General features: G+C 44.9%; 1 protein-coding gene and 1 long non-coding RNA gene across 11 annotated transcripts in view; one reads left to right on the plus strand and one right to left on the minus strand.

The window, feature by feature from the left end:
• Positions 1-11,818: 11,818 nt before the first annotated feature.
• The window catches only part of RBBP8 (RB binding protein 8, endonuclease), a 146,936-nt gene continuing 133,412 nt past the window's right edge, over positions 11,819-25,342 (minus strand). For 3 of the 8 annotated variants that reach the window (XM_059138868.1, XM_059138867.1, XM_059138869.1), the window contains 2 exons: positions 24,233-24,401; positions 11,829-12,236 (listed from right to left, as the gene is read on the minus strand). In XM_059138868.1, coding sequence (XP_058994851.1) covers positions 12,016-12,236; positions 24,233-24,401 — 390 coding nt within the window. In that variant the 3' untranslated portion in view covers positions 11,829-12,015. Of the gene's footprint in view, positions 12,237-24,232; positions 24,402-25,342 lie in introns of all 8 variants that reach the window. The other 5 variants (XM_059138866.1, XM_059138865.1, XM_059138875.1 and 2 more) reach the window with 3 other exon arrangements.
• On the plus strand, positions 15,168-21,335 carry LOC131810897 (uncharacterized). 3 transcript variants are annotated; one of them, XR_009345768.1, is made up of 5 exons: positions 15,168-15,243; positions 15,602-15,718; positions 16,608-16,737; positions 18,410-18,551; positions 19,687-21,335. It is a non-coding gene; the product is annotated as an uncharacterized LOC131810897 (long non-coding RNA). The 3 variants fall into 3 exon arrangements; XR_009345767.1 differs by having other exon boundaries at positions 16,585-16,737; positions 19,687-21,328; XR_009345766.1 differs by lacking the exon at positions 16,608-16,737 and having other exon boundaries at positions 19,687-21,281.

The following is a 25,342-nucleotide window of genomic DNA, read 5'->3' on the forward strand; positions in this document are numbered from 1 at the left end:
AATAGAAAAAGCGAATACATCAAAAGGAATCTATTCCTAGAGAGAGAAAGAGAACGTTTTTAGACAAACTTTTCCCTTGGATTTGATTCCATGAGAGCACCCAAAAACTATGAATTTGGGGGCACCTGGGTGGATCAGTGGGTTAAGCTTCTGCTTTCAGCTCAGGTCATGATCTCAGGATCCTGGGATCGAGCCCCACATCGGGCTCTCTGCTCAGCATGGAGCCTGCTTCCCTCTCTCTCTCTTCCTGCATCTCTGCCTACCTGTGATCTCTCTCCATCAAATAAATTAAAAAAAAAAAAGACTATGAATTTGTTTCAGAGTGAAACACTGTGCTCATGTCCTTTCTTGGGAACTTGTCTCAGCTGTTTGTCCAAGGGTGGCCAGGGGATACCTCCTTGTATGAGGCCGAGGCAATGGAGCATTTGGCCAAGAGCTGTGAGAGGTGTGGGGCCAGAGCACACAGCAACTTGAGGGCCTGAACGCAATGAGTCAGAGGCAGGTGTGCCATGGAAGCTGAGAGTCCAGGAAAACCAAGGGCTGAGTGAGACAAGAAGGCTGCATGCCAGAGAGGAAAGTGGGTAGAGGTGAAGTCCTAAATTATGACACCATCAAAAGGATGAGGCCTCTGTTCATTTTCTTTCCTTCTCCCAAATGTGAACTTTCCATGAATATGTCCTCTCTTGTTTTCTATGGTTCTTCAAAAGCTGCCCCTCTTTTAAGATCGGGGTTATATCCCTTTGTTCCACGAAGGGCTTCCTGCAGACTCGGGCCACAGGTCTTCCTTTCTTGGACTTAATGCCATTAACCTCTGTGTGGCTCACTGAGGACTTCATCTCCTGGTGTCTTTGACATTTGGAGTTGTTGTTTCAACATGTCTGGAGCTCTATGAGCTCCTTGACATGAGGGTCTGATCCACAGTGTACATGGCTAGAGCAAGCATGCCTTTTTCAGAGGTCAGGCCTGTTCACCCCCTGATGGAACCACTGGCCTGTGGTTTATTCAATTTTTCCTTATAAGGACAGGATCACTTGCAGAGCCTGAGGCAAGTGTTGAGTCTTCCAGGGCAAGTGACCCAAGTGCAGCCTTGTTGGGATATGGGCGTAAGTTCCCGGTGATATGTTCTCACTACTTCTCCTCTTAACATTTTGCTTTCCAGTTCTCTTCTGACCATGTTTGTGCTACCTTTTCTAGATTAGAGGAAACTATCCCCTCTTTCTGAAAGCTGCAAATATTATATTCTTATTGTACCTGAATATACTGTTGACCATTCAATCTTTGGCTTTCTTGACCCACTTCTTAAATTTCATGTGGGCCTTTGTTATTCAACCTTTACTATTTATCCTTCCCCTTCACGGATCATGTGATTTTAAGATCAGATTAATAGAAGAGCATGTTGGTGGCCACTTTGGCACTTTGGTCTCCTCACATCAGTGCTATACAGTGGGGGGGCACTACCTGCATTGAGGGAACAGTTCTAGGCTCCTCGGATGAAAGGAGTTTTAACATTCCTAGCCTTCCACCATGGAGAACCAGCATTGCCAGGGATTTCAATAAGCAAAAATGTCCCCACAAATTTCCAAATGGCTCCTAGTCAAGTCACACTGCTTTAGATACTGCCTTCCCAACTCTCACTCCAAAAAGACACATTTTCTCCCTAAATGGGATTGTGTGTGTCTCTATCCATACACTGTTTCTTTTTTGAAAGCTTGTCATATTTTAAAGCCATTCTTTTTTTCACAGGGTTTTTTTTTTTTTAAGCCTTGGAATGAGCCGTATATAATTTTGTTTTGTTTTACTTATTATTTGGGAAATGTCAAACACACACAAATACAGAGAATAGCTGAATGAACCCCCACGGATCTATCACCTTCCTGCAGTAATTACCAGTCCATGGACATTCCTGGTTTTTTCTATACCCCCACCTATCAGGGAGACCTACTCCCTGCTGCCATTAGATAATTTTGAAGTAAATCATTCAAAAGTCATCATCATTCATTGTACATATCTTTTTGATATCTTTATGCTTTTTTTTTTCTTTATGAGTCGACAAAGTTAAGGTGGAATGTTCGCTTAATTCTCCAGGCCCCACCTTTCCCTATCACCCATACATCCCTTCTGTCTCACCAAACATAAAGCCAGTCCTGTATCTACCTTCCTGGCTTCCTCTCTTCTCTGAGACAAGAATGCCAAGACAAGTCAAGAATTGGTCACACTCCCGTTTTTAGCAGCTGTTCGTCTCATTCAAGGCTTACTACTGCCTGATTTATCTGTGTTAGTTTGGTGATCAGTAGCAGAGGCAATTCACATCCACTTCTCTCGGGTAAAGTGAAATATAGTTTAACAGCATCCAAATACCGCTTCTATTTCTGACTCTCTTTTTATTCCCTAGAAAGTTCTCTGCCAGGCTGGGAACTCTGAGCCCAGATTCAACCAACCCTCCTGTTCCGTTGGTTAATGGTAGAGTGCTACTGTTCAACAGAATGATCTATCTGCTCTGTCATGACTGGTTCTTAAATGGTTAGGACAGTATGTCCAGCTTTCTTCCTTCTTCCCCTGTGGGATGTGTTTGCTGGCTATTTCATTGCTTAGGGCTTAGAATGGATTAACCTTGCTGACTCTGGGGGCAGCTCTTTGAAAACAAATTGATAAACCTTAATCTGGAGCAATCCTAAGTGCCAAACCATTGACACCAAGGCCTCTGGCCTCTTCAGTTTATGGGGGGAGCCATGACCTTGACCTGGATGCAACTTTTCAGTCAGTCTCTCACTGAATCAAGGCTAGCCCCTTGGGGTTTTTTCCCCAGAGGTAACTCCCTTCTTGCCTCTAGATGGGTGCTAAAAGAAGTATAGGTCTGGGTTAGGAACAGTTTGAAGGATTACTACACACCTGGACTGCAAGCAGATCCAGCGGAAGGAAGGGAAGGTTAAGAGCTCATATCAATCACTCAGTATGAGTGCTTCGATTGTTATTTAATTTGCAAATACACTATTGTTTAGAATAGTCTCATCAAAATACTTTCTTAAGTTCCACTCCTAAAGACATAATTTTGGGGTGCCTGAGTGGCTCAGTGGTTAAGCCTCTGCCTTCAGCTCAGGGCATGGTCTCAGGGTCCTGGGATCAAGCCCCACATAGAGCTCCGCATTGAACCCCACATCGGGCTCTCTGCTCAGCAGGGAGCCTGCTTCCCTCTCTCTCTGCCTGCTTGTGATCTCTCTCTGTAAAATAAATAAAATCTTAAAAAAAAAAAAGACATAATTTTGACTCCTTTATCTTATTTTGTGCTTTATCATGAACCCTAGGGCAGAGGGCACGGTGGTATTACTATTTTTGTTATTATTGGCATTGGCCAAACACTGGGAGGGATTTCAGTAACTTGCCTAAAATCAAACCGTTCATGAGCAAGGAGTCTGGAGCCCTGGCCTGCTAGAGTGAAGAGCACTTTGCCAACCTTGTCCACTCAGTCTCTCTGCTTTTGCCAAAATCAGAGTCTGTAATAATTCAGGCCAGATGACCATTTAAATGCCATCAGCAAGTGAGCAGGTTATCATTGGGAGCCACAGCGTGGAAGTACCCGGAGGTAAAGAGGACCCTCATCCTTGCCCTCATCCCTGAGTTACTGTGACAACTCAAAGTGTAAATGGATGTGAAAGTTCTTCGTAAGCTATGAAGTCCTACTCCGATGAAGATACTGCTGAGGATACTAATGGCACTTCACATCTGTGGAATATTTTCAGCAACCCAGTCACTGAGCTGAATTCTTTACGCATCGTCTCGTTTACTCCCTCTTTTGAGACTATAAAGACTACTCTGGACCAGTCCCACTCCAAATCATTGTTTACTAGAAAAATGCAAAGGGAGGGGCGCCTGGGTGGCTCAGTGGGTTAAAACTCTGCCTTTGGTTCAGGTCATAGTCTCAGGGTCCTGGGATCAAGCCCTGCATCCAACTCTCTGCTCAGGAGGGAGCCTGCTTCCCCCCTCCCCCATCTCTGCCTGCCTCTGCCTATCTCTGTCTGTCAAATAAATAAATAAAATCTTAAAAAAAGAAAAAGAAAAAGAAAAATACAGGGGTGCCTGGGTGGCTCAGTGGGTTAAAGCCTCTGCCTTTGGCTCAGGTCATGATCCCAGGGTCCTGGGATTGAGCCCCGCATCTGGCTCTCTGCTCAGCAGGGAGCTTGCTTCCTCCCCTTTCTCTGCCTGCCTCTCTGCCTACTTGTAATCTCTGTCAGATAAATAAAGAAAATCTTAAAAAAAAAAAAAAAGAAAGAAAGAAAGCTACAAAAGGAACAAGAAAATCCAATGGAGGCCCCAAATAAATCAAATCAGGTGCTTACTATAACTTTCTCTGGCATTCATAATTCATCACTCACTTAATGGGAGTTTCTAAGCATCTAAAAATATATATATGTGTGTATATATATTAAATTTTATATTATTTATATTATATATTATATATACATAATATATATATTTTAAGGATATATATCCTTAAGTATGTCAGTAGCAACCTGCAATTTTTGAACAAGAACAAGGCTTACCTTCTTCACAATCATCACTTGAATAATTATCCAGGGACGTTCCTTGGGTCCAAGAGCCTTAGCTGGTGGCCTCTTCTCACTCCTACTCTTCAAAGAGACGGAGAAGCCTTTGAAAGCACTTAATGTGAATCAAAGCTAAGAGAGACAATCTGCCTGAGAAAAGGAAATGCCAGCTTCTTTCAAGATGTTACTTCCTTTTTATAGACTAAAAACCACTTTCCGTGTTATCTTGTCAAGACATCGGTGGCAAAGTGGTTCTTAAATGTCTAACTAAAGGGAAAATATCTTAATAAATCATAGCACAGACAGCCATACAATGGAATATTCTGAAAAGATTAAAAGGATTTTTGGGTGCCTGGGTGGCTCATTGGGTTAAAGCCTCTGCCTTCAGCTCAGGTCATGATCCCAGGGTCCTGGGATTGAGCCCTGCATCAGGCTCTCTGCTCAGCAGGGAGCCTGCTTCCTCCCTCTCTCTCTCTCTGCCTACTTGTGATCGCTCTCTGTGAAAAAAATAAATAAAATCTTTAAAAAAATGATTTTTCACTGAGGAAAATTACAGTCTGAGGAAATCCTCAAAATAAAATGATAAACGATGCAAATCAGGGTATATAACTTTACATGGTAGGTCCACAGGCTGTTTTACACACACACACACACACACACACACCATGCATGAAACACCAGTGTTAATAGAGGTTAACTTCCCAGGTTGAAGTTATCTGTTTTCAAAAATTTTAACTAGTATACTTTCTCTTATTTTCTAAATATTCTATAATGAACATTTATTATTTTTAGAATAAAAAAGATGGATGACAATAGTAGAGGAGTTCTATATTGTGGCTTACATGTAGACAAGAGTTTCTGAAGACTATAGTTCCCAAAAGTAAATATGTGGTTTTAATAGCCCAGTTTAATTGTGAACAGAAATATGGTCTTTCTAAGTTGCTTCCCCTTATTCTAGGTGCTTTTTAGCAGATTCCTACTTGCACTCCATGGTTCTGAGCTTCCCAGCACGTACAGAATTTCCCAGGAGTACACGCTGAATGTTTGGGCAAATGACTTTCAGATGATGGGCTCAGCCCAGCTGAAGGGATTCTACAGTGCACTGAGAGTTTCCCTCTTTATTTAAAGGAGATTATTTAAATTCACCTAAAGCTCTCAATGTGCTACTTGCAAGTTCTACTAAACATAGAACCAAACCAAGAAAAACCTCTAGGGACTAAATTTGGCAAAAATAGAAGTAAGATGCATTTTTATAAGCAGGTATTTGAATATTAAATGTTGAAAAGAAAGACATTTATTAATTGGAAATAAACTCCTGAAAACCATTTAAAATGTAAATATGGGACATGATTATAATGCAGAGGTATTCATTTCTCCTTAGAAAAGGCTTTTTTAAACTTAATCAGAAAAACACTTGGTGCGACAGAGCCGCATCTCTGGCGCTCAGGGCACGGACTGGGTTCCTGTTTGCTGCCAGATCCCTTCCCTGCCTCTCCCCAGCTCCTTTCCTGCCTTTCCTTCTCTGCTATTTCAGGAAACAACATTTCTCAGGTTCCTTACCCTCTGGCTGGAGGTAGCTTCCATCTGACCGACAGAAGCTCCTGGAAGATTGGAGTGGAGAGAAAGCAAGCAGCCATGGTGCTTTCCTCCCTCTCTCTCTACCTCTGGCGGTGTCTTTGGTTATAGCTTTTCTCCTCTGTGAGACGGGCTCCTGCCAGGTGATGCCAAATCCTGGGCTCCGTGAACCCTTTCTGCCTCTCAGCTTGAGTAGCTTCCAGCTGTTGCCACTCTGTTTGGCTTCTCTACTCTTTCATCACTTACATATTGAATTCCTTCTAATAGAGTCCCTCCGGGACGCCTGGGTGGCTCAGTGGGTTAAGCCGGTGCCTTCAGCTTAGGTCATGATCTCAGGGTCCTCGGATCGAGTCCCGCATCGGGCTCTCTGTTCAGCTGGGAGCCTGCTTCCCTCTCTCTCTCTCTGCCTGCCTCTCTGTCTACTTGTGATTTCTCTCTGTCAAATAAATAAATAAAATTAAAAAAAAAAAAAAAAAGAGTCCCTCCAAAACACTCAAGTTGGCTTCTGCTTTTCGTACTAGACTCTGGCGATACAAGTTGTTGTAATTTCGGATCATGCTGGGAAATGCACCCCGGCTCCAGGGAACATGGATGGGGGTGCAAAGTAAGGACGTTTCAAAGACCCACTGCCCCCTCAGACATGTTGTCACAATGACGTGCAAAATGCAGGGAGGCATGGAGTGGGGTTCCTTTGGGCAAAGAAATTTAGAGAGAATTTTAAGCATGCGTCAAAAGAAAAACAAAAGTTGGCTATTTTACTCATCCTGGTTTGATGGCTGATAACGGGTGAATTGTTTATGTATCATGGGGAGAAGCCATTTCTTTCCTTCGGAGTGAGCTAGGGAGCATCTAACAATACCTGTTCTCTTAAGGAGAAGCATTCTGGGAACATTCACATTTAAGAAAACCAGAACAATGACTCTTAATCACAGAAAACAAACTGAGGGTTGCTGGGGGGAGGAGGGTTGGGGGGGTGGGTGGGGTTATGGACATTGGGGAGGGTATGTGCTATGGTGAGTGCTGTGAAGTGTGTAAACCGGGTGATTCACAGACCTGTACCCCTGGGGATAAAAATACATTATATGTTTATTAAAATTAATTAATTAAGGAGGGGGAAAAAAAAACGAACAAAGCCTCGTTGTAGGAGGAAGTCTCCCAGGGCTGTGCTAAGCACGATTGGGTAACAGAGTGTATTTAATTTTTTAAAAACTACCCTGGGATAATTACTAGCTGCTTTTTAAATTTTAAAATTCTCAACTCTGTATTTATTAAGCCAGGACCATAATTTGTGAAATCAAAGAATTACCAGTTGCTATAGTTTTGTCACTACTGGGAAATCCTTATGATAGAGGAAAGAATAGAACCGTTACCAACTGTGCCCTATAAAGAAAGAAGGCAAACAAGGTGCACTCAGTCTGTACTGAGCACCTAGGAGAGAAAAATCTTTCTTAAATGAATGCGTGCACGCCCTGAAACCCTCAGTGCACAGGAACAAGCAAATCATTCTGTTCGGACTTAATAGTGTTTTTATTTTTATTATTTTCTAAAGATTTTATTTATTTATTTGACAGAGGGAGAGAGATCACAAGTACGCAGAGAGGCAGGCAGAGAGAGAGGAGGAAGCAGGCTCCCTGCCGAGCAGAGAGCCCAATGTGGGGCTCGATCCCAGGACCCTGGGATCATGACCTAAGCTGAAGGCAGAGGCTTAACCCACTGAGCCACCCAGGCGCCCCAGGACTTAATAGTATTTTTAAAGCAACGTTCTGAAGAGTTAAGAGTCATTGTGGAGGCAGGAGCAGGACGGGATTTCAGGAAGACCCACAAGGTAGAATGGAGAGAGCGAGCAGAGACCAGGTCGGGCAGGAGTAGGGGGTGTGGTGGGGCAAAGCTAGCTTTATGGGTCAGAGTATAAGCAGTTTTGACTTCCTTTTGTGAATGGAAGGGCATGGAAGGGTTTTGAGTTGAGGAATGATGCGATCGGATCTGGGCTTTGCAAGTTCCTTGCATGTAAAATTCCATACATATTTGTGAAATTAAATTTCTGAAAGATGATAATGAAACAGTGGCTAAAAATTCTCATGGAGATAATTCCTCTTCAGGTTAGGAGCATTTTCTTGCCAGGTGTGGTTAACACCTACTGTTGGTTTCCTAACAACCATACATCCTTTCAGTGGAGAAGACAGAAGGGTCAATTGAACATCTCCATTTGGAATCACTCAAAGGACAGTGTATCTCCAAGGAGACATTTGCCTCATTTGTTCCCTCATCTTTTAGAGGATTCAAGTTGGTGAGAGGGATGGCTGAGGTGTGGGGTGGGGTGGGGTTTTGCCTCTGCAGGAGGGTTGGGGAGTTCAGGATGAGGGAAGAAGTCAGCTCTCTCCCACCACGCATGCTTGCATCAGAGTAAGGTTTTCACAGAAAGCTTAAGCACAGAGGAATTTGCAAAGAGAAGCTCAGATGATATGGGAGGTATGAAGCTATCAGATGGGCTCCGAGAGGGAGATTTGGGTGAGAAGGACAAAGTTAGAAGGAGTGAAGGATAGAGATATTACCAAGACACTGAGCATCTTTTTACTAATCCTTAGAACAGTGCTGAAGGGAATTGTTGTGATCACGTCCAATTGATAGATGAGCAAACAGAGACCCACAGAAGTTAAGTGGCTTGACCAAACTAGCCCAACTGGGGCTTCATCATTCCAAGGACAAGGGGCAAGAGCAAAGAACTCATCCACCCACCATGGTCACCCAGGGCGACCTTGCACTAAGTCCACTCTCTGCTGATATTCCTTGACTTTTCTTTGGCATCTGCCCCTTTCCCACTTCCTCTCAAAAACTTTGCATGGTTCCTGTCCCCTCCCTAACCCCCCTCCACCTCCTACTCCTCCAGCTCCTCCTCGAAGGCATCCTTGATAGGCATCTCTTCCTGGCCATGCCTTCCTTCTTCTAAGAGGTGGTATTCCGAGCTCCATGCCCAGCATCTTCTCTTCTCACAGTACCCGTCCTCTGTGATCATTTGTCTACTGCCCGCCTTCAACCTCCCCTCACACTGAATTGATGACCTGTCAATGGAAGTTTCTTCAAACTATTCAGCTGCCTCCAGTCCTGTGCTTCTCAGTATGCAGGTGGATATTCCACATTCATTTCAAATACCAAAGCAGAACTCGTCGTTCCTACCCTGAAGTCCCCATCTGACTCAACATTCTGTTATGAGTTCCTCATCAGGGGACAATTTGCTTCAGAAACAGGACCACTGTATCTCTAGGGTTCCTTTCAGATCTCAACAATCCAAGTCTCTAATCACAATACCCTATGTCACAATATAAACTTAATGACAACATACCTTCTCCAAAAGGGAAAATAAATCTCTGTCTGTAATGTTCTTGACTCTGCCAAGAGAGAAGAGGAGGGGATGAGAAAGAGGAGGGAGGGAAAGGAGACCCTCGTAGAACTGGGTCAGCACCTGTCTGGAATGAAGGTGGTTGCCTAGCAACAGTGCCCTCTCCTCACCTCCCCCTAGATATCAATTTGTGATATTCCATTCTTCCCTCTTTTCTTTCAGGGTTGCTCTCAATATTTATTTCAAGCAAATTTCACCTGTATATAATTGGAAGGGAGGGGATGCATATATCATATTCTCAATGCTTACATAGCTGAATATGGAATTTGCTGATCATAGAGAAATGCACAATTCCCTAAATGACAATGCCTTCTATTGACCATTACTTATTGAACAAATATTTATTGAATGTGTCTGCAATGTGCCCGACATTCTGCATAGTATTGAGTTGAAAAATGTGCCATGGGAAGGTTTGAAAACTGAAATGAGTCCCTTGTGTCCAAGAAGCACAAAGAATTGGTGGAGAGCTCATACATTAAAATTCTAAGGTTAAGAACAATTGTGGGTTGCTGGACATAATAACAATATATCAAAAATCCAATTGCATTACTATGTGCCAGCAATAAACATCTGAAAAATATTGTTTATGACAGCAGCAAAACCACAAATTACCTAGGAATTAAACTAACAAATGATGTGCTCAACTTGGTATGGAGAAAAAGAAAAAAGATTTGGTGTAGAGAAAACTATAAAACTCCATGAAGAAAATATTTTAAGAAATCTAAACAAATGGAAGACAGACGCTGTATTTGTGGTTGGGAAGACATAAAATTCTAAAGAAAGCAATTCTCTCTAAAGTAATTTGTTGAATCCAATGGAATTTAGATGAAAAATCCCAGTTGATATTTTGTGGATCTTCATAAGCTGATTCTTTAAATTCTTTTTTTTTTTTTTAAAGATTTTATTTATTTATTTGACAGAGAGAGATCACAGTAGGAGAGAGGAAGGGAAGAGATCACAGAGAGAGAGGAAGGGAAGCAGGCCCCCTGCTGAGCAGAGAGCCCAATGCGGGGGGGCTCGATCCCAGGACCCTGGGATCATGACCTGAGCCGAAGGCTGCGGCTTAACCCACTGAGCCACCCAGGCACCCCTAAGCTGATTCTTAATACAGGTAAGTAAAGGGTCAAAAACAACCATAGTAATTTTAAATACAAAGAACATGGCAAGAGATGTTAGGATTTTTTATAATGCTCCCGAAATTATGGAAGTGTGTCACTGGTGCAGAAATGGAAAAAACAGACCAGTAAAACAGAATGGGGACCCCAAAACAGACTTATGCATGAAGGAGTTTTCATATGCAACAGAGATAGAATTACCAATTAGTGGGGCAAGGTGAAGGGTTTAGTAAATGGCGCTGGGAAAACTGGCCCTCCACAGGGAAACAAAATGAATTATATCACCGTCTTACATCGTAAGTAAAAATCTATTGCAGAGAGCTTAAATCAGAAGGTAACACTTTAATAGCCTAAAGGAATATAGGTGAAAATATCTTTATAAGGTTGGAAGAGGGAATGATTTCTCAAGACTCAAAACCTCTGGGGTTAGAATGAGGGTCGGACCTGGGAAGGCTACAGAGGGTTTCAGTTGAGGCTGTGCTGCTTTATTTCTTAGGCTAAGGGACTGGATATACAGTGTTGGCTATATATGTCTTAAGTAGGTGATAGTTTTTTTTCTCTGTGTACTTGGATTATACTTGGTGTACGTAGATTTCAGCCCCTTACCCAAGTCAAAGTTCCTTTTCCCCTTTTCTGTTCACTTCTCTCAGAAATGGACTCCCCGCTCCCCCCAGGCCAAGATTTGGGTCCTTGGGAAACCCAAGAAGTGGGCTGTAGGTAGATTCTTTCCCTTTAAGGAACTCTGGCCCTGGCAAGAGCTGGTATACTCGTTTGTCAGAAGTGTCTGTCCTCTAGGAGATAGACTGGATTGCCTACCAGCAGCCAGGTGTAGGAAGTCTAGAAAGAAACAAAAAAGTACTCTTCCCTGAAGGAAAACCCTTTCTCCTGGTCCTACTGGGCTTGAAAAGAATGAGGATCCAGGCCAGGGAGGGATTTTAGGATGGGGGCTCCTGTCCAATACTGTGAAAGCCAGCTCTATTCTTTCCCTGGCCAATGTTAGTCCTGCAGGGCACATGAAAAAAGACAGGTCAGGAAGGGAATATCTCACAGCAAAAATATGCAAGTCAAGGACCAACCAAACATATCAAGAAGATAGACAAATCAGGCATTTATATACGTAGCTGGAATAGACATTTATTTTGCCCAGAATCCTCACCCACTTCTCATTTTGAATGATTCTCTACCTTCTCTTATAAAAGCTCAAAATACCTCACTGTCATTTCCCAGGGTCATGGTCCTCAAGGCAAGTCATGTGATCTAGGCTCTGCCAATGGACAGCTCCATTTAGGAGCTAGTGACGTGGAAAAGCAAAGACCATGGAATTTCTCCAGCAGGCTGGGGTCTCTAGCAAGACGGAGTTCCTGGGGCAGCATTTTAGCTCCGTTGGTCACATTCCAGTGGCTGGGAGCTTCTCAGGGTGCTGGAGAGCAGCATGGGTAACTTTGCAGAGATGCTGTGATAATTTGCAAGTTTGCCATGTGGCTTTTTCTGTGGCTTGCGGTGCAGCTGGGTAGCACCGAGCCCAGTGTTTCAGGTCTCGCAATGGGCCAAAGTCAGTTCCCGTCTCTGGTAGTTGAGAATCCGGATGCCTATGCCCAGCAACACAGCCTTGAAATTGATGAAGGAAAAAAGGATCAAAATTACATGAGCAAACCGACAATTGCTATGGTCCAAATGGGAGATTTAAAGTCATTCTTTCAGAAACTGTTGGATCAGGGAGACAAAACATCAACAAAGATTCAGTAGGTTTGAACAAGAAGATTTTATTTATTTATTTACTTACTTAATTACTTACTTATTTATCTGAGAGGGAGAAAAAGTGAGTGAGAGTGATCAAGAGAGAAGGAGTGGGGGGAAGGGGAGAGAGAAGCAGACTCCCTGCTGAGCAGGAAGCCCAGATGTGGGCCCCGGGCTTAATTCCAGAACTCTGGGAACATGACCCAAGCCAAAGGCAGACATTTAAACAACTGAGTCACTCAGGCACCCCTGAACAAGGTGATTTTAAAAGGCGGGGTAGGGGTGCCTGGCTGGCTCAGTCGGTGGAACATGTGGCTTTTGATCTCAGAATTATGAGTTCAAGCCCTATGTTGAGGGTAGGAATTACTTTTTAAAAAATCTTAAAAATAAAATAAAATAAAATAAGATGTGATCTAATAGACATGGATATAAACAGAACCTGATATCTAATAAACATAGAATTAAACCAGGCAACATACATGTAATGAGCAAATGCTAGGTACCAGGCACTGTTCCAGACATCTGGAATAGGTAGCTAAACAAAACCTCTGCTCCAGCACGGTCCTTTCTCCCTGCCCACCAGCCCCCTGCTCCCAGGAGGCCACAGTGAGTCCCTCCTCTGTCATGCAGTCACATTCGGCTTGCTCTGCAGCTTGGCCTTATCAATGCATCTCCTGAGCAAAAACAAGCTTCTTACTGTAAGGAATTCTAATATCACCGCTAAGAGGTCAAAATTATCTTTATCTTGTTACATAGAAAACTCATTTTATAATACTTTTATCTACTGGGCATGATGAAAATATTCTGGAATGAGATAGTGGTGATGGTCACACAACCTTGTGCATATACTAAAACCTATTGAACTGTGCAATTTTAGAGGGTGACCTGTATGATATGTGAATTATATCTCAATTAAAACAAAAAAAAAGACTCAGCAATTGGCCCAGTACCTATCAGGCAATAACAGGGCTCAGTCAATGATAGGTGCTATCTATCATCTAACCATCTATCATCTCTTTCTATCATTTATCCTTAAAAACAAGAAAGACCCTTGGGAGATTGTATGATTTTCTAGAATCTTCTCTCATTCACCACTATTATGAAAGTCTGTGGGGACTCTAGAGCTGACAGCATTCTGTGGCTCTCCTATTCACCATTCTGATTTTGTTTTGGATGGTATGTATCAGGAAGCAGAGGAGCCTGCTTCTTTCCCATGAAGACTCGCAGGGGTTGATGGCCACTTCCCAGACTATCCAGGCTGTTTTAGTAAGAGACAGGACAGTTTCATTTTACATTGTCAACCTCTCCTAATACACAATGCCCAAATTAGGGTTAAAATTCAGAACTCCTCCTGTAGTTAAAAGGGTTATTTGTGATTCTGATACAGAGGTAAATTTAAAAGATCTGGTATTAGACCTTTCATTAGGCGCCCTTATAGCTTCCCCCCTCCCCGTATGCTTATATACAGTGTTCATCTTCTAAAGATTAATGAAAAGAAAGCTTTAAAGAAGTTACCAAGGGGCACCTGGCTGGCTCAGTCGGTTCAGCATCCAGCTCTTGGTTTTGACTTAGGTCATGATCTCGGGGCCATAAGATCAAGCCCTGATTTGGGCTCCATGCTCAACGTGGGGTCTGCTGGAGATTCTTTCTCCCTCTCCTTTCCCTCTGCTCCTCTCCCTGCTTGCGTGCTCTCTCTCAAAAATAAGTAATATCGCTTTTAAAAAGTTACCAAAACACTATAAAAAAACCAAACCAGATTGATATACGAGAGACACAGTGCACTTAAAATATGCACTTAATTTTTACCTGAATGGTAATCTGAAATACAAATAAGTTAATGGCTGATGCATATTTTTAAAATTGGAAGACTTATAAAGTTACTTTCTCTCTTTGCAAAATAACCAAGAGGGGACAAAAGCTAAATTATAAGCCCACATAATTTACATCTCTCCAGGTTTGCCACTAGATGAGTAGCAATAAAATAACTTGATAATAGTGAGAGAACTCAAGAACACAAGAGATAGTTGATATGACACTACTTATAGAAAACAAACCACCATTATAAATTTAGAAATACTTTATAAAATAGCCAGCTGGTAAACCCACTGCACAAGTCACCTTTGACTATAGATTTCAATAGATTATATAGATTAAATAGATTTCATAAAAAGAGTGAGGCTGAAAAAAAAAAAAAGAATAAGAAATCTCAGGGTGCCTGGGTGGTTCAATCATTGTCTGCCTTCAGCTCAGGTCATGATGCCAGGGTCCTGGGATTGAGCCCCACATCAGGCTCCCTGCTCAGTACGAAGCTTGCTTCTCCCTCTGCCACTCCTCCTGCTGTGCTCCCTCTTTCACTGTCTCTGTGTCAAATAAATAAATAAAATCTTGATGGGAAAAAAAAAAAAGTGAGGCTTTCTGTTTATCCTGAAGTTTGATACACAAGGTATTATAGAGAAGACAAATTCAGGGGGTTCTTTATTTTTTTTTAATATAATATTGTCCAATCTACCTTCTTAAAGAAAAACAGAGAGAAATTATTTATTTCATTTGGCAACAATGCAGCCTCTCTCTTCCAAAGAACTCGAAGTATTTGTACAAATATTCACTGATAGCCTTGTGGAGATGGTGGGAAAGGGGGGGGGGCGGTGAAGAAGGAGGGAGGGTGGAGAAAAGGGGAGGGTGGAGAAGTAGGGGAGGGTGGAGCAGGGAGAGAGTGGAAAAGAGGGAAGGGTGGAGGAGGAGGAGGGTGGAGAAAGGGGGAGGGTGGAGGAGGGAGGGTGGAGAAGGGGAGGGTGGGGAAGAGGGACGGTAGGGAAGGGGGAGGGCGGAGAGAGGAGATTGAAGAAGAGAGAAAGAGAAGAAGGAAGTACCTGCAGGGGTAAGTGGTAAAAATGAGAAAATAATTTTCCTATTTTTCTTAATAATTCCCAGGATGTCCGTAGCTAAGTCAACTCACCACTAAGTCAGTTGCAAATTCTGTTCTCCACCTAATATCTGCTGTACAATGAGACCACTGTGCTCTATCAAATTGTTCTTGCACGGTTGCGTCTGTCTCAGCAGAGAAAACGTATAAATATTTGCACAAGCCGGCCTGTTACCTCTGGGAGTCCAGGATTGTTTCAAAGTAGCTTCAATTCAGTTTACTGAGTAATTCTTGAGCATCACCTAACTTCTGGGCTTTCTAGGGATTTGATGGTAGGTGTTTTCAGGCAAGGCTTCTCAAACTGTGTTCCTAGTGCTGGCGACACGTGCAGTACCTGGGAGTTTTTAAGAAATGCAAATTCCAGCGCCTGTCCATTGCTATACCATTCCACACCCGAAGCTCTGGGATTCTGGGGCCACTTCTGCATTTGGTAAGTCTTGGGGTGACTGAAGCACGAAGGTCTAAGAACTATTATCATTGTTAGTAGGTGACTTTCTTTCTTTCTTTCTTTTTGGTAAGGATTTTATTTATTTATTTGACAGAGATCACAAGTAGGCAGAGAGGCAGGTGGGGGCGGGTAGGAGGGGAAGTGGGCTCCCTGCTGAGCAGAGAGCCCAATGCCAGTCGATCCCAGATCCCAGAACCCTGAGATCAAGACCTGAGCCCAAGGCAGAGGCTTAACCCACCGAGCCACCCAGGCGCCCCCGTAGGTGACTTCCCATGCAATGTCAGATGAACGCATGGATGACAAAACAAACGACAACAATACAATGAACAGCCCGTTGCAGAGTTCATGACGGCACAAATCATGAGCCTATTTGTAAGAACCGAAGAAAACAAGCTCCACGTCAACCTCTCACTGCTTGCTGGCTCAAGCCCATGCCTGTGCCCCCACCCCAACCCTCCCACCCTCCCCTACCCCAGCCTGGCCATTGACTTCTTTTTCTCAGTTCATTTGTTCTTTGACGACTGTTCACCTCCCCGGAAAAACAAAACAGCAACAAATAAAGACATGAACACGATCAGACAAAACCAGAAGCACTGAGAATTGGTGATGCCCTGAGGGCAAGTCTGTTTTTGCTAGATTCCTTGGGGTGCTGTGTTGTTTCTGAGGTGGACAGAACCCCCCCCTGGGTCCGTTCCTTGGGCCCTGGCATGCGGGGAAGACAGCCCCTCTCTTCTCCCTCCTGGAAGAGGTGGGCTGAGCTTAGCTCAGCTATTCTGGTGTAGTCGGAACTTGCCTGGGGACACAAAACTTCCTCCACAAAACTTTCTGTTTTTGTTTTTTCAATAAAGGAAACACTTTTGTGTCTTCCAAGCTGCCGCTGGCCTCCCGCCTGGCTCCCTGCAGCCCCTTCTTCCCACGACCTGACTCAGCGTCTACAGGGGCTTGCTTTGGCATTCAGAACCCTCAGCCCGCTTTGCCTGGCAGCGGGTGAAATAGATGCGGTGAGAGCCTCTTTCAGTGAATTTCAAGGGAGTCTTGACTGCGGGAGTCCCGGAAAGTCACGCTGCCCTGGGCGCGGGAGCCACCTAACAGATGAGGACGCTTGGGTTTCGTAATGTGACTTTTATCACAGTGGAGCGCCCTTGAGAATTTCACTTCCTGTTTTAATTGTTTGGAAATGAAATCTGCTGAGATTTCATTTCCAAAGAGCAGCGCAAACCTCGTCAAGAAACTTTCTGGGCAAACTGGAAAAGCGAATGAGAGCCAAATCGTAGTCAGCGCCTTCCCACACCCGGTTAAATACAAATTTGTGTCGCCAGTGAATCCTGGCAGTTAGGTGGTGGCGGTGTGCGCACTTCCCTTGGCGTTCTGAGCACCTGCTGGGGTGGAGGGTCCGGGGAGAAGCTTTGCACTGGAGGGGGTTGTAAATGAACTCTCAGACAGTCAAGGTTTTGCACTGGGGGCGGGGAGCCCGGGAAGAACAGGGAGTGACTGTTGGAGAAGGGGGGTTGGATGCTGAGGGGTGGAGGGAAGGAGGTGTGTTTGAGCAGCCGAGGGATGTCAAAGACTTAAAAGGCTGTCGGGAGGGACCCCTGGCTGGCTCAGGTCTTGAACCAGGGTCCTGGGATGGAGTCCCCCACGGGCCTCTGTGCTCAGCGGGGAGCCTGCTGCTCCCTCTCCCACTGCCTGCTGCTCCTCTCTCCCCCGCAAGTGCTCTCTCTGTTAAATGAAAGAATGAATGAATGAATGGGTGTAGGGAGTCAGGCTTCAGGGCATCGTGGCAAATTAAAGAAACATGGACTTCACTCCAGCAGCCCAAGGGAGGTGTGGAAGGTGTTTCCTCGTGGAGGAGAGGCTGAGCCTGTCCCATCTGACAAAGATCACTCTGCGGGAAAGCGGGAGGCTGCTGGGGTGGCAAGGCCAGTGGCGAGGTTGCCTCTCCTTCCGGTGCTAGTCTGTCCCCCTGCCCCAGAGTTCCCTGGCAGAGCCCAGGTCTCAGCCCCTGTGGAACTGGAGGCGCAGCCAGAACCAGAACATGGCATGCCAGAAAGTTCTTTCAGGTATTAGACATTGCCTTACAATTCGTGTAGATCTTTGCCTTTTGCTTCATAAAATTGGTGCTCTGGGAAGCTGGGCCATGTTGGTGCCCTGTGGCCTAGGGTGCGTCCTCTGCATCCTCCAGGGTCACCCGTTCTTCAAGTTGGGGACGCGTCCCACACCGTGCCAGCCTCTCTGCTGCCATTGCTTTGCACAATACTGGAGCAACGGTGCCAGGCTCACTGCGTGGAGCTGCAAAGCACATTTACATAAATAATACCTTTCAGTGTCATGTAGACAATGGCTTCGCTTGTCCTGAGTGAAAGGATTTCCTGAATGGGACTTCATTAAATTAATTCTATTCATTCTCTTTGAACACTTTTCCTCCCCTCACTCTGATTCTCTGTTAATTGGCTTTACAGTTCTGTAGATAACTAATTGGCAGGCGTGGAGGAGTGGGGTGGACGCTCTAATGGGAGGTCTGGAGCTTTAGCTCCATCGCACAGTTTTGTTTTTTTTTTTTTTAATCCTGGGTCTGACTTTTCTGAGATAGAGAGTAATAAGTTAACATTAACTGGGCCCTCACTGGGTGCCAGACACTACCCTGGGCTACGTTATTTTGTTTCTTTACAACAGGTGGAAGCTGGAGGCTATTAGGATTATTGCTCCTGTTTCACAGATAAGACTGGCATTTGGAGATTTCTCAAGTTTCTCGAGAGTTCCATAGCCAAGCAACAAGAAGACCATGCTATGACCTCCGGTGATCAGAATCCAACGTGTGAGTTTCCAGTCTGTCCACTAAGGGATTGAAATGGTAACGTGGGTGCACGACTAGACCCCATAACACGTACGATCCTTGGCTATCCTGGCGTTCCCGATTTTGTGAACTTTTTAATGTTTTGGTTTTTTTTTTTTTTAATTTTTACCTAAGTAAAAATTACTTAATTTTACTTAAGTCCTCTCTAATCCCAATGTGAAGCTTGAATTCATGACCCCGAGATCAAGAGCCCCATGCTCTTCCAACTGAGCCAGCCAGGTGCCCCTGATTTTGTGAGCTTTTAAAAAAAGTAGACTGGTTCTGAGAAGAATTGGGTGGGCAGAGTACTATGCTCTTCTCTAGGAGATCACCTTGAGACAAAAGGTTACCCCGTAAGACTTTTCCACTGGAATTGTGTTTTTTTGGTTTTCTTTTTCCTCATTTTTATTGAGTATATGGGTAGAAATTGGAGAGGTCAATGTATTTTAAATTTTTCTTAAGATTTGTTTATTTATTTGAGAAAGCAAGAGCATGAGTAGGGGAAGGGGCAAAGGGAGAGGGAGAAGCAGACTCCCTACTGGGCAGGGAGCCTTACAGGAGACTTGATCCAGGGACCCCAGGACCAAGACCCAAGCCAAAGGCAGACGCTCAACTGACTGAGCCACCCGGGCACCCTGAGATTAGTGCATTTTAAAGAAAAACTTGATTTTCTTTTTAGTTTTAAAAGAATAATGAAGACATTGCCAACGCCCCAGTCTTCTGGGGCTGCCATATCGAAACATCACAGATGGGTGAAATTTATTTTCTTACCGTTGGGGAGGCTGGAAGTCAGATGAAAGTTCCAGCAGGGTTTGGGTTCTGGTGACAGCTCTCTTCCTTATTTGCAGATGTCTGCTTTGTCCTCATGTGGCCTTTTTTCTTGGGGGGGGTGAGCAGGGTGAGGGGGAGGAGCAGGAGAGCTCTTCTTTTTCTAAAGCCACCAGTCCTAGTGGATTAGGACTCCATCCTCATGTCCTCATTTAACCTTAATTACCTCCCAAAGACCTTATTTCCAAGTGTTGCCACACTGTGGGGTTGGGACTTCAATATACATACACACATGCGAGACACAATTTAGTCCGCAGCACGCTCTAACATTGAGCTCCCCTTACCCTAGGGCAGGAGCCCCAGTGACTGAGTCTGATCCCACCTTGTGCACACAGAGGAGTTGACTCTTCCGTGGTGCACATTTCATTGGCCTCCCCCTCCTCGTGTGTCTGGAGCACTTCGGGATGGTGTCCATGGGAAGTCCCCTGCACCCATCACTACACTACCTTGCTATGTTTTGTTGTTCTGTTATTATGTTTGCCAAGCTGTCTCTCTTTCCCTAGGTTTGAAAATGCAAATAGATGTTTCTCATAAGAATTGTATCATTTCTTTTTCTGTTGCATTTTAGTGGAAATCTCTGTTATATACAATAAATGCTGTTCTGGGGAAATGCCACTTCCTTTATTATAAACATTACAGAATAATGATAATATAATTGATCACATTTCCAGAGCACTTTACAGTTTGCACTTTACAGTTGTTCGATTTGGTCACTTTACAGTTGATCGATTTGATCGCTGGGGGAAAAGCAAGACAAGTATTCTTATTCCCATTTTATAGAAGAGGAAATCAAAACAAAGAATTTACCGACTTATACAGGGGAGCTGGGAAATTTTCTATCTGCTAAGTTTTCTTCCTGTGAGGTCCCATCACCCACACCACACTCTGTAAACTCATGCTCCAATTTCTCCAGGCCACCTACTGACTTATCTTGTGGCACGTGGACCCCCTTGAGACAAGAAAGCATTCTTCCCTAGACTTCTGTTCTGGGTTGTGGGAACCTCAGTCAATTCAAGAGCGAAGTTCACGAAGATTCAGTGATGGGTTTGTTCCTGCTGTTCCTCCTTGGAATGGCTGCCCCCGGGTGTCTTCAGCTTCAGGGTCACCCTGCCGCTGAGACACAGCACTGCAGAGCTCACGGGGCTCACCCCAGGCTTGTTTTGACTGTACATGGATGTCATCTCAGAGCTGTGGCTACTGCGGTTTGGATGCAAAGCTCTGAAGATGACTGTAAACACTCCATCCCCCGTCCCATCGGAAAAACCCAGTCCAAGGAAAACAGCAAAAGCTCATTGAAACTAAGACAACAGCACAAATATTTATGGGGGCAGAAATTGAAACACTAGCAAAAACAAAGAATGCTTTTCAGATCGGTATTAATTACATGAAAACAAACATCATGGTATCTAATGGAAATTTTTTTTTTTAACCATTAGATCAGGTACCTTCCAATCATTGTTACAACTAGAAGGATAAAGTCATAGAAATGGCTTACTCAGTAAGGTGACTAGTTTCAGCCATTTGCCTTTGAGTGTCCGGTGTTGCCCAGTTCAGAGGAAGGGCACAGGAATGGGGCTCAGGACAAATGCCATAAGTAGTTGGGAAACTCTGAGCCTGGCACCTAACCCTGCCCAAAGTGACCTTGAGTTTCTTCAGTTGAGAAGAAGAGAGAAAAGAAGGGACTGCGGAGAGAGCTATGCGGACATGGTATCCTCCAGATGGACTGAACTCTAGGCCCTTTGGCTCCCACTAGGGGCTGGAACTGGGATGCTCAGGTTCAAATCCCAGCTTCATTATCTGCTAGCCGCCTGACCTTGACAGATCCCTCCTCTCTCTGTACCTCCCTTACCTTGCTTGTAAACTCCCAATCTCTTTGTGTTAGGAGCATTAAATTAGTAAATATATGTAATTCCTTCAGAGAGTGCCTAGCACGTAGTAAGTACATGACAAGCATTAGGTGTTACTATTATTATTAGATGACCTTCCTTGGAGGAAATATAATGGGCACCGGAGGAAAGAAAGAATGAAGGGGATTTCTTGAAGGATTCTGGGCTTGGCTTAGGAAATAAATAGAAGAAAAGAAACTAATATTTAAAGACTTGTCTATTCCTATTGACTAGTGAAGAGATGATACAGATGAGGACTCAAAAAGCATTTTCTCTAGGAATAAAGAATCCTGAGAAATAATGTTTTTTTTTTTTAATTTCTTTCTTTCTTTTTTTTTTTTTTTTTTGGAAGAGGAGTCTGAAGATCAGAGAGGTTAAGTAACTTGCTTGAGATCGCACAGCCAGCAGTGGCTGAGCTGGGATTTGGTCCCGGGTCTCCGCAGCTCTGAAGCCCATCTCTTCTGTTATACCAGAATGCTTCCCAGAAGGTGTCGGCCAGGAAGGGGAGACTAACGTGTCCTGCCAGAATAAGCCTGGGCTCCTGCTCGGTGACAGCCGCCCAGCAGCTGAGCAGGGCCAGGAGTGTGGTAAATCTGCCAAGTCCTGCCCGCCCCTTCCTCACCAGCTGTTGCCCTCCCTTCCCGCCCAGCTGCTACTGTCACCCAGACTTGCCCGCTCAGCCCTCCCGGCTAACAGGACCAATGCCCAAGCTGAATGGGCTTAATATGCGGATGTTTTGCACGCACAATTAGCAGATACATAGCTGACTATGTTTGTGTTTGACTTCCAACCAAGAAGAACACGCAGCTCGGCTCCTGTCCTGCCCCTTCGCTCCCTTAACCCCCACAGTAGTAATGCCTGCTTCAGGAAGACCCAAAGACCCAGTTGGCTTAGACATCCATGGAAAAGGCAATTCTCTTGCTCATCGGTGTGTTAGCTGTCAGGGCTCCAGAGGTGAGTAAAGCCGGCCCCCCTCGCCCCCCCCCCAGATCTCTTGCAACTGGGGAGAAGTCAAGGGGGCGGGACTAGACGCTGGCAGAGGTGCTGCCAGATGGCAGACTGGTGGGAGGGGGCGGTTACTCAGCCTGGGAAGACTGGGGAAAGCTTCACAGAGAAGGCATAATTGGAGCTGCAGGGGGAGTCTGAAGGGGCTCAAGGAAGGGCAAAACAGCGACAACCACAGATAGGAGGCCCAGAGTCAGGAAAGAGGGCTTCCGGTGGCAGGTGGCATCAGGCGTCCGGGAAGGACCTTGGCTATGGAAGGGGAGGGTGGGGGGACTGCAGACCCTTGGGGCCTGGGACCCAGGGAGAGTTTAAGGAGAGAGCCATGTGGCTGTCTGGAGTTACATTCAGACACTATGGAAGAGCGACAGTGGCCCCATCCCCTCTGCTATAGGTGACAGAGGGAGAATGGAAGAGAAGTTATTGAGGTGACTATGAAAACTCAGCCCAAGGGGCGCCTGAGTGGCGCAGTCATTAAGCGGCTGCCTTCAGCTCAAGTCATGATCCCAGGGTCCTGAATAAATGCCTGCCCTCTTCCAAAGAGCACCCATGAGGGAAGTCGCCTCCCAGAGCCTCCACAGGGAGGATGCTCAGAGGGAGCGGCAGACACCCCACGATCACTCTTTCCTCATCTCCTCCGTCATAGAGAGCCTGCTGCAAGTCGCTAGGGAACTAAACACAATGGAGGCAGGGGTAGAAGAGCCAGTGCCTACCCTCCAGAGATTTGCTGACTCGCTAGGAAGGAGGATAAGTAAACAGGAAAGCATGTTAGGGTATGGGCCATGCTGTGGTAAAAGTGAGATGGAGAAACCATGAGGTCAGGGAAGACTTCCTGGAGGAGGTGGTATGGGACTTGAATCTCGAGGCATTTGTAGAAGTTGGTGGAAATCTAGAACTGGTGCCTTCCAGCAGAGAAGACAGACTGTGCAGAAGTGTGGTGTGGAAGCAGGGTGGAAGCAGCAAGAGATTCAGGGCGCATAGAATAGGGAGCCTGTGGCCTTGGATTTTAAAAATGAAGTCTGAAAAAAAGAAGGGTAACTATTTGAGGTGTGGATATATTCTTTAACTTCATTGTGGTAATCCCTTCACAGTAGAGACATATATTAAACCACATTGTACACATTTAAAAAATCGTGTTAGGGATGCCTGGGTGGCGCAGTGGGTTGATCCTCTGCCTTTGGCTTGGGTCATGATCCTAGAGTCCTGGGATCAGGCCCCGCATCAGGTTCTCTGCTCAGTGGGGAGCCTGCTTCCCCCTCTCTCTCTGCCACCTCTCTGCCCACTTGTGATCTCTGCCAAATAAATAAATAAAATCTTTAAAAAAAAAATCATACCTCAGTAGAGCTGGGGGAAAAAATGAACTTTGAGCAATTTCAGAGCTAGAGGTTGTTCCACAATAATAGCAAGAGTTTCACATCAAGTAGCAGTCACCCCAATTCTAGCACAGGCGGGACCCCAGGGGATGCACAGGCGGGCCTTCCTGATATCAGGAAGTTGGTTCAACTGAGTCCTACAAGGCTGAGTTGGGACACTAGCGGTGCTGGGCCAAGAACACCTGGTTCCTTGGGTGGAGGCTTGGACACACATCTTCTGAGCCCTCCCTCTCCAGAGGGTTTCTAGTTTGCTCCCCAATTTCATGACAGCTTGTTGAGGAGTAAACCTTAACACAGTGCTCCATTCACAGTGAGGCTTCATGCAAACCGTCTTAGAGACCCAAAGGTAAGAATTACTTAGGAATATTTTACAGTTCTCTGGGGACCAGGCTGGTCTTTCCTGACCACAGCAGGCAACATTGATTCCGGGGTCAGCAGGGTCTGACCAGCAGAACATCCCCCTTACTCCCCAGCTGCTTGACACATTTCATCCCATGAGTTATAAAACATCCGCTTTTCCGTCGGCGTGTGTACCTCCTTTCCCTGGACTGGAGTTGGGGCACGCGGGACTTACCCGTGTTCTGCAGCCAGTTCCTCCAGGGAATAGGGGCCAGGTGGTGCATTTCTTTTTCTTCCTTTTGAAACTGAGCGGCTGGGCTACAGTATTTCCTGGGGTCTCGTCCACACCCAACTCCTGGTAGATCGAGGTGCCTGCCAAGTATCTTGATCACCCTTCCAGTCTTCTAAGGGGGTAAGTAGGTTATTAATGCAAGGCGTCCAACAGAAGCATTCCTTGACCATGCATTTCACATACTATGAACTAGTCTGTTCTCTCCTTTGCTCCATCTCTCTCTCTTTTTTTTTTTTTTTAAAGATTTTATTTATTTATTTGACAGAGAGAGAGAGATCACAGGTAGGCAGAGAGGCAGGCAGAGAGAGAGGGAGGCAGGCTTCCCGCTGAGCAGAGAGCCTGACGCGGGGCTCGATCCCAGGACCCCGAGATCATGACCCGAAGGCAGAGGCTTAACCCACTGAGCCACCCAGGCGCCCCTGCTCCATCTCTTTTCATTTTCATTTTCTTCTTGGCTCCCCATGCCAGGTGGAGAAGCCAGAGAAAGAAGGCTTGGTCTTAAACTGGGCACAGCTGTGTGTTTAAGAAACCATGAATGATGCCATTTGGTTTTGACAGGGTTTCTTTTCTCCTTGCTAGAGGAGCCAGGGATTTTCACTTGCTCCTGTGTCTTTACCCTCCTAGACAATCCCACCAAATTACTGGAACTTCTTACAGAGAAAGAACAACATGAGCTGGGAACTGGCTACTGTCCTATGCTTGTGTGATGAATAGATCAAAGAGAATTATGAGGAAACCATTAACTTAAGCCAGAAGAAAGCCTAGCAAGTTACAGACTACAGAAAGTATAAACTGCAAATTAATCACCCATCTTGGAAATATCATAGTTTTTCCGAGTATTATAAAGTTCCAAAAGGGAACCTGGAAATCAACAAGTCCTACTGTATCTTTTTGCAGATAAGGGAATTTAAGACTAAAAATAAGCTAACTCATCCAAGGTCACAATACTATTTGGTATCATTTTGGGGAGCTGTCAAATAAAATGACAAATTAAAATGAAGGGCTAATTGTCCAAAGTAGAGTACAGAAAACTTTTTCTTAAAGGGCCACATA

This window comes from Mustela lutreola, chromosome 11, assembly GCF_030435805.1.
Source record: "Mustela lutreola isolate mMusLut2 chromosome 11, mMusLut2.pri, whole genome shotgun sequence".
Classification (NCBI taxonomy): Eukaryota; Metazoa; Chordata; class Mammalia; order Carnivora; family Mustelidae; genus Mustela; species Mustela lutreola.